The following is an 8841-nucleotide window of genomic DNA, read 5'->3' as shown; positions in this document are numbered from 1 at the left end:
GGCTAGAATGTTTTTACTTTATTTCCAGTAGAGGGCATACTAGTCCCAAAAAGGAACAAGACAGCTGAAGACAAGACCACTGAACACAACCTCGATAGAATATTATCATTGGTACAGGTGATGATGGTGATGATGATGATGATGACGACGACGACGGTGATGATGATGATGATGATACTTAGGCATCTCAGCTTAATTTAACCAGCTTCATAAAACCCCACCACATAGCCCATATGATTGAACCGTGACCCACACAGGTGGCAAAACTAATTAGTGAAATCTTCTATCCAAGAAAAAAAATGCAGCCAACCTCGGTTCTCTCCTTCAGGAGTAAAATAAAAGTTATTTTATATACAAGTTTACACATTAGGCCAATAAAATATAGGCACAGTAGCCTATAGCCTAATGTAAACCCAAAATTGCGTTATGTTGTCTTGGGAAAGCATTAGAAGGTTCTTGATTATGTTGTTCCTTTATACAAACTTTAAAGTGTTTGTTGTCGTTTCTCTTTCCTCCTTTTGGAAACTCGTTCCCTATCTGAACTTGAATGTGCGCGCTAACCCAAATTCCTCATTTACCGTCCACACGTCGGGGAGTGAGACGGCGTGGGACGCTTTGGTCAATATCCTCCTGATTCTGAATCAGCCCAGCCCGCCGTGGTCCTACGAAACGCTCTCATGAGAATACTACCATTACTGATCTAGACACTGCTGTTGACCACGGTTGTATTTGGCTACACCCACAATGTTAAACATGATCGGCTATTTCCTGAGTCGTGTTGCCTTTAAGGGGCTGCTCTCGGTGCTAGGAATTCACGTCATTTCGACACTAACGCATCCAAATCAATGAGGACTGCGTTGTACTGCCTTCTACAGAGAAGTCTTCCAGGAAGAAATTAACCATCGCCACGCCAAAATGTAGCGCTCAGCACACCAAGCGCCAAGGAAAAACAAAAGAAGTTGAATGCGCCTTTGACAGCTACTACGCAAAATGGATTAACAAAACACCCAAAAATACATTCTTTGCAGTGCGAATGTAACCTAATCCAAGCCCAGGACTCGGACGTGGGTGTTTTTTGTTCAGGGTTACTTCAAGGAAAAGGAGGAAAGGAAAGTGGAAACAGGAGAACTTCCTGAATTTGAACAAGACATGTCCGATTCTCCGTCGCAGATCACGGTCAAGGTACTTATTCACAAGCTTGTTTTTAAGTTGTGGTGTTTTCAGATAGATTGTGGGATGAGCTCCGTGTAGTTCTGCTGTCCAGCTAGACGCACGATACAGCAGCAGCGACGACAGTTGTTGATCATCTGTTGCTGTTGGAAGTGTGCGTGTACTCTGTCAGAGAAAGATGAGTGTTGTGCTGTCGATTAGATGAACATTTTGCTCTCCGATGTCAATATCATAAGTGTATATATGTGGACTAGTCTGCACGGTGTGGTTGAAAGCGAAATCGTTGCACGTAATGCGAATTACCCCACGAGCCGCCTACACTGACAAAACATTGCGACATGTCGTGCGTGCTCGTTGTTCCCTTTGCGCGTGCCATGGAAGAAGAACGCACCTCCAATATTTCGGTTCTATTGGATGTGACAGTTTTGACATACACCCATCTTCCAAAGTTAACAATGAACGATGGGAATACAGCGAATATATCGCAAAACAAAAGTCTGACATGACAACTTTTTCGATTGTGGAAAGGGTAGAAAACAGACACGGATTACTCTTTCATTTGCTATTTGCATTGGTGTTTTTTTTGGGAATTGGTGAGCAAGGCGAATGTGACCCTAGCTGAAATGTTGACGACTTTGATAAGTTTTCACTCATTCATTCGGTTTCTGCCGCATACCATTCAAGTTGCGGTGTTGATGCTGCATTGCATTCCACCTGTTGTGCTCCACCATCTGTTGAGTCTGATCTGAGGCTTGGAAGTAAAATGCATTCCAGTGGTGGGCTGCTGTGGGGTGGTTGTGTTTTGCTGACTGTCACTGCACGTTTGACAACTTTTCCATGAATGATTGATTTGTCAGTTGGAGAGTTGGGTGTACCCTGAGAGTTTGAGTCCCAGTGATTCCCCCAGAAGATGACAGACGTGACACCATGATTAGAAAGGTGATGTTGTGGACGTTCACTGTAAATACTGTATGGTACAAAACCTTTCCTTAATACATTCCATGCAACACAGCATCTTTGTCTTTTCAGACCAAGTCAAGGTGGCAGTTGATGGTTGGAAGTTGTTGAGGGAAACCCTGGGTCCAATTATTTACACTCAAGTTGTGGCAGTGCTCTGTAGGCCTAAGCACCAAAATAAGTGAGATTTGGTAGAGTGCTTCTTCAGTGCAATGCCAGACGTGTCTTGACTTGACCTCATTTGGTTACACTTTCAATTGTGAGGGCAAATGTTCTACATATGACTGCCGGCACAATAGGATTTCACCTTAATGTTCCAAGGCTGTTGCGTTACTGTGCACAGACACTATTAGAAACTGCATATGGACTCAGAGCATAGGCAGGCGTGCACATAAACACACACACACACACACACACACACTATTGAGAGCTACTCAACCTCTTAAAACATGTAGGTACAAACACACACACACACATGAACAGACACTATCACACACTTCCAGATTCACATCCACCCTGCGATCACGGGCAGAGTGAGTGAGAGAGCATTGCATGGATCACATGCAAATGACTTGTGGACATGACAATTGACTACATTTGCACAACTGCGGTAAGAGGCTCAGGAAGCCCCATGCCCTACCCTCTTTTACCGAAAGAAAGAACTTAACTTGAAGGCAGCCTGGAATGTTGGATGATCCTTCTTTGCTATAGTGAAACAACAATCAGTTGCCCATATGCAACAGAATCAGAATCCACTTTTATTAACCAAGTGCACATGAACATGCAATTTGACTTGTATGAGTTTGTTCTTTCTACATACATACAGTATAACAGTCCAACTTAGACCCAAGGAAGTCCTCAGCAGCGATTCTACTGATTTTGGGGCTTGAGGCAAAATATAGATAAGGAGCCATCTTGAATTATTTTTGTTGGTATTTACAATGGCAGGGCACACAGTTGGGGGTCCTTACAGAGAGAAGATTTGACAGCATTAGCAGAAGCCTCTATGTGTGGACAATTTCACATCCTTTTCTTGGATATGATCAAATTATGGTAGACGTTTAATTTAATAAATGGAGTGCCTAGACTCCATTGGAAACTTTTTTTCTTCTTCTCCACATTATATTAATTGATAAACTTGGATTAACCAGCGCCTAATTTTCTGCCCCATAATCTGAAAGGACTAACCACACCACTGATTTCATATATCCACCTCATCCACCAAATCCATCCACCATGGTCTCATTCATGGTCGACATTGAAGTCTGTGGACTCTGCTGCACAACCGGAAATCCTTTGACCCAATGCATCATGACTCTGCTGGGGCTGGTGCACAGCATCTTGTGGCAGGGCAGGAACCATATCCATTGAGGAAACCAAGGAGACATAGAACCAAATATTGTCTTGATGCACAAGCAGACCACCTGGACCCCTTCTCAATTGAAATACCATGCCAGACCTCCCATACAAGGTTATGTTGCGCTTGTCATCCACAGAGGCTGTTTCCCCAAATAAAAACAAACATTAGCCAAATATGTAAATGCACACAAGCTAGAATAAGTGTAGTCATATAATATTTAGAGTTACATAAAAGTATAGTGTAAATTGAAGCACAATCCAAAAAAGTATAGACAGAGGGGAAAACACGGAGAACATAGGCCTACAAATTAGTATTGCAATAGGATGAATGTTGAGTAAGTAACAAAAAGAGATTCTTGTCGAGTTGCACTTTGACCGTGCCCTAACCAGCCGCAGTCACTCCCTTGTGTGTAATCTAGCTTTCAAGGGGGAAAAGGAAAGGAAAGGAAAAGAAAGAAAGAAAGCTGCTTTGGGTGTGTGAGGAAAACCAGTTTCGTCTCTTCAGTCAGGTGTGCATCAAATCATAGTGAATGGGGCGCAGATGTTCGTAACTCATACAGGCCTATCTACGGACAGTATAAATGATTTATAAGACACATGTTAAGGGCACACAAAGGTCCTTATTGCGAATATATTCATAATTAATGCAGGACTTATTGGCTGTGCACAAGACAGTGGTGAATACATGCTTAAGAAATGATTGATTTAACACGTCTACTAAGTCACTAGTACAGACAGTTGGGCGTGTAATAGTGGCTAACATGACTGCATGCTAGTGTTACACATGGTGTTCATGATGAACTAGTTAGTCCAGAATGTCTAGTTTATTAACTGCTATTTAGTGTATACAGATTTTTTAAAATTAACCATGGACTTGACTAACCACATTTGGTAACATGTTATTGTACAATTTATTGTTAGTGTATCTGCATGTGGCAGCGTGCAAAATTGTGTACTTGCATACTTACCCATATGTAACACAAGTTACAGAAAACTGTAACCACACTAGGTGTGTGCAAAAAATCGTCCTGACAATGTATCGCGATACTTATTTTCACAATATAGGCCTACTGCATGTAGCCTGGTCCTGACCATCCCATAATATTAGGGTGGGAGACGTGACGCCTTGTTTTTTCGTAACGTTGGTTAAAAACCTACAAAACTGTTGTTTTTCCTTTAAAAAACAAATGACAATGAAAGAAGATTGTGGTACATTATGTTTCATATTAGTCTTAGATGAGAAGAAACATTTTTGGCAAGATTTATGTAAAGGTTTATATGTCAAATATCCTGCGGTGTGACTGTAACATTAATGAAACCTGGAATATAATATATATATAAATTAACCAACAACATTTTGAATAATGTATGAAGCATTTGGCATGATTGCATAAATATTAACTTTATATTAAGATATGTGAATGTGAAAAAAACTCAAGACAGTAATATTAACTACAAGTTCAATTTCGTAACACAAATTGCGTCCTGTGGGGTGACATGTATGTCAATGTTTGTGAATGGGCAGCTGCAAGGCCAACTACAAGGGTCTTAAAGACTGGCTCCTAACCAGTCAGTACCTCAGTTATTGGAGAGTGCTGTGGAAGTTTAAGGTGACTCTTAACCTCTTAATATGTCTTCATATTGCAATCTTTCTGTCACGCAATGCTTAGGTTCATTTTATGGTGTCCTGTGGTGTGACTGCTCTTATAGGAGGAAAAAAAAGTTTTTTTATTAATGAAAACACATATTAAGATTAAACACAATATCATTATCAAGTTAGCATGAGCTCAGATGTCAGTCATGTATACAAAAGGATTAAAATGGCCATAATGCAGTGAATTCCCTGTGGTGTGACTCCATTTTCCTGCGGTGTGACATGCCTATGCAATGTGTTGATGCAAGACACATTTTCCCAAAAATGGCAAAAATAAGGTGAAATTCCACAGACCACTAAGTGCTTTATTTTTTTCTATTTTTTTCCAATTTTTATCCATCATGTTTTTCAGGAATTTGAAAAACTTTTTTTTTTTTTTGCGTTACGCCCTTAAACGTCAACCACCCACTACCATTTCATTTTGTATTTATGGTCTGGCATTTGTTTGCTCTGAAGCGATTGTAGGAAGCAGGAAGTTTGTACTCAGTTATGGTTTGAAATTATTGGACACCTCTCACCCAATCGCTGGCAGTTACTCAACAACAACATAGCGCAGACCAATGGCTCTGGCGCAGATGTGTACATCATTGTCATGAGCGTCCTCCCCTTTCGTCCCCACGTGGGGGGCGTATTCGATTATTGGCTGTTTTCTGGGGGGGCGTTGCGATCAAAATTCTACTGCTCCAGCCACTCCACAGAGAAGCACGGCCATACTACAGTAGTGGAGCCAATCCTTTGGCGGAAGTACGTAGGATGGCTCGCGAGGCTATACTGCATGATTCATTCAAATCGATTTTCCAATGATAATAAAAAAGTTAAAAAAAAAACGTGTGTGGAATGGAAAGTAAGCTATATTTTTACACATTTACTGAAGTAAATATTGCAATGAAGTGCAATAATAGATGGATTGCAATGCATTGTGATGGCATTGCATTGTGGCATGTGTGTCGCGATGCACATCAAATTGTGAACCCCCATTGCCAATACCCACCCCCAAACCACACACGTTTAATTAACCTTGCATGCATGCACACAGCCACACATGGATGGACAGTCAAAGAGCAGGGTCACAGTTTACATTAGGGTTTGCAGTAACAGTGTACTTACCTCATTAGCTACAGTGTAATTACTGGTCTATTAACATGTACTAGTGTTGCACGGATTCATCCACTTCAAGCATGAGGGTACATTGGGCCTCTGTCTACCCCATTGCCTCCTTGGGAGAATTGAGTACTATAACAAAGTGTCATAAAACAGTCATAATCCATTTTTATTGTGGTATGTAGATACACAAAAATACATTGATATGATTACAACACTAGTACATGTTATAACCTGATATTACATGTTTTAAGGCTTACACCATTTATCCCACTCTACCCAATGAGGTAAGTACATCGTAACAGTGTACCCTTAAAGTAAAGAGAATGCTGGCACGGTGACACCTTTGGTAGGCAGACTGTAGGGCTGTGCAATGTATCAAATTTATATCGCGATATCAATTTTGCTGTCAAATGATAGTAAATTTCATTGAATAGAGTTGAAGCATTTCTTTGTCATTTGTCTACAATACTGCCGAAAGGTAGGCTACACTACGAGTAAAACATTCTCATCCACTTGAGCCATTGCAAGCGCAGAGCAGACTTGCTAACCCACACTCATGAAGAGCATCGCTGTGTGTTTCTCAATGGCTGTCCACTCTCGCTGCTGAAGGGAGGGAAGATTGTAGTAGGGAGGAAGGTTGTAATTTCAATATTGACAAATAATGGTGCTATAGATTCCCCCCTTCATCCTTTTTTCCTGTATAAACTGAACCATAAAGTAGTTTGTGTGAGGCATGAGTTTACATAAACACTGTTTAGCCTATTCGCAGTCATCCATCCACGTTTGCCCTAGCTGAGTGCCCGTGCCCATGGATGATGACACAGGTGTGTAGACGCAGTAAATGTTCGTGTAGACAGGTGTTAGCGTGTATGAAGTCAATAAGAAAGTTGAACAGGTGCCCTTGACCAGATCAATAGTGGGGCACATTTCATACACAGCTCAAGACAAAGGGAGGAATTCAGGTAAATTGGGCCATTTTGGGCCATTCACTTATATGCAAAAAAAGTGGCCCAATTTACCTGAATTCACCACTACAGAAACTCAACAGCAGTAGACAAAATTACAACAACAAAACAGTAGTAAGAGAGTAAACTGCAGTGGAAGATTGTATGTCTATATGGTGTTGATGGAGCTTTATGTTGGAGGGACTTAGCAAACGTCCCGGGGGGTGGGGGGGGGGGGGGGGGATAACGTGACTGAGTGACAGGGCCCATTGTATATACAGTATTGGGCCCTCACAGTGTCTGATATGTGTTGATATATGGTTGGGGGGAGTCATTGGAGCTGATTGCACATAGCTAGGGCCTACAATTTGCTGCTACTCCCCTGGCCTGCCAGCTCGGTGAAGGCCATGGGGTTGAAAGGAGGAGATGGTGGTCATGCTCAAAAGCCAAGCCCAAATGACAAACTGTCAACTGTTGCATGGCATAGTATAGTTTAAAAGTATAACCTTAAAGGGACACTGTGCAAGAAATGGTCCAAAAAGGTACTGCAACTATGCTGTTTATTGAAACTGGGCTGCCTATTGCCACATTTGATATTTACATGAAAATTTACTCAGTAATAAACAAATATTTTCTATGGTCCAAGTACAGTCATTTTTGCAGCTAAAAATGGCTATTTTTGAAAATTCAAAATGGCGGACCATGGAGAAGATCCCCCTTTTCATGTATGAAAAGTGCAATTTTTCCAATCATAACGAATACTTAGAATTTGATGCTGATGGTAAGTATTCATGAAAAAGGTCACATTAGTGAATGGGCAGCATGAATTCTGGAAATAAACAACAAAAAATCTCACACAGTGTCCCTTTAATATTGTCACAAAATGTAAAAAATTACACATGTTACTATAGTAGTCTACTACGCAGTCCAGACCAGTTGTCCTGTTAGAGGAAAATCAAAGTAGGCATACAGTACTGTTTGGACATAGTATTTGTTTATTATTAAGTGTCAGCCTGGGTTTTGCGTGTGTCTGTGCACGTGTGTGCCAGTGTGTTTGTTTGTGTGTGTGTCTGTGTGTGTGTGTGTGCGCATGCTTGCGTGTGTGTTTGCAAGCCATCTTGATAAGTCACAGATATCGGTGGGCATATGTGAACGGAATGCTTGCAGCTTAGGTCAGTCTGTATGTTTAATTCATTCATTCGCTCTTGTAAAAAAGCTCATTCTGTGTGTGTGTGTGTCTGTATGCGTGTGTGTGTGTGTGTGTGTGTGTGTGTGTGTGTGTGTGTGTGTGTGTGTGTGTGTGTGTGTGTGTGTGTGTGTGTGTGTGTGTGTGTGTGTGTGTGTGTGTGTCTGTATGCGTGTGTGTGTGTGTGTGTGTGTGTGTGTGTGTGTCTCTATTCATAGCAGGAGAGGAGCCCGGCCTTCAACCCTTCTTCATCGGCGAGCCCGCTGCCAATCTCCACTTCCTCTCCGTCTCCGTTCCATGCCCTGGCCCGCGCCGCCCCTTCCCCCGCCCCCTCCCCCTCCCCTGCTACCGCCCCCACCCTCTCCACCACCCCCACCACCCAGGCCGGCAGGATGGAGGAGCAACCAGGCAGTCTGCCCGCACACCTGCGTGAGTGCCCAACGCGTCCAACACACACACACACACAC

The 8841-nt window shown here is 42.1% G+C and overlaps 1 protein-coding gene across 2 annotated transcripts in view; it reads left to right on the top strand.

Moving 5' to 3' along the window:
- The first annotated feature begins 205 nt into the window (after positions 1–205).
- The window catches only part of etv6 (ETS variant transcription factor 6), a 52049-nt gene continuing 43413 nt past the window's right edge, over positions 206–8841 (top strand). The window contains exons 1-2 of one of the 2 annotated variants that reach the window (XM_063217352.1): positions 206–1182; positions 8596–8803. In XM_063217352.1, coding sequence (XP_063073422.1) covers positions 1150–1182; positions 8596–8803 — 241 coding nt within the window. In that variant the 5' untranslated portion in view covers positions 206–1149. Of the gene's footprint in view, positions 1183–8592; positions 8804–8841 lie in introns of both variants that reach the window. The other variant, XM_063217351.1, reaches the window with a different exon arrangement.

This window comes from Engraulis encrasicolus, chromosome 15 (genome assembly GCF_034702125.1).
Source record: "Engraulis encrasicolus isolate BLACKSEA-1 chromosome 15, IST_EnEncr_1.0, whole genome shotgun sequence".
Classification (NCBI taxonomy): Eukaryota; Metazoa; Chordata; class Actinopteri; order Clupeiformes; family Engraulidae; genus Engraulis; species Engraulis encrasicolus.
This window is presented reverse-complemented; position numbering and strand designations above follow the sequence as displayed.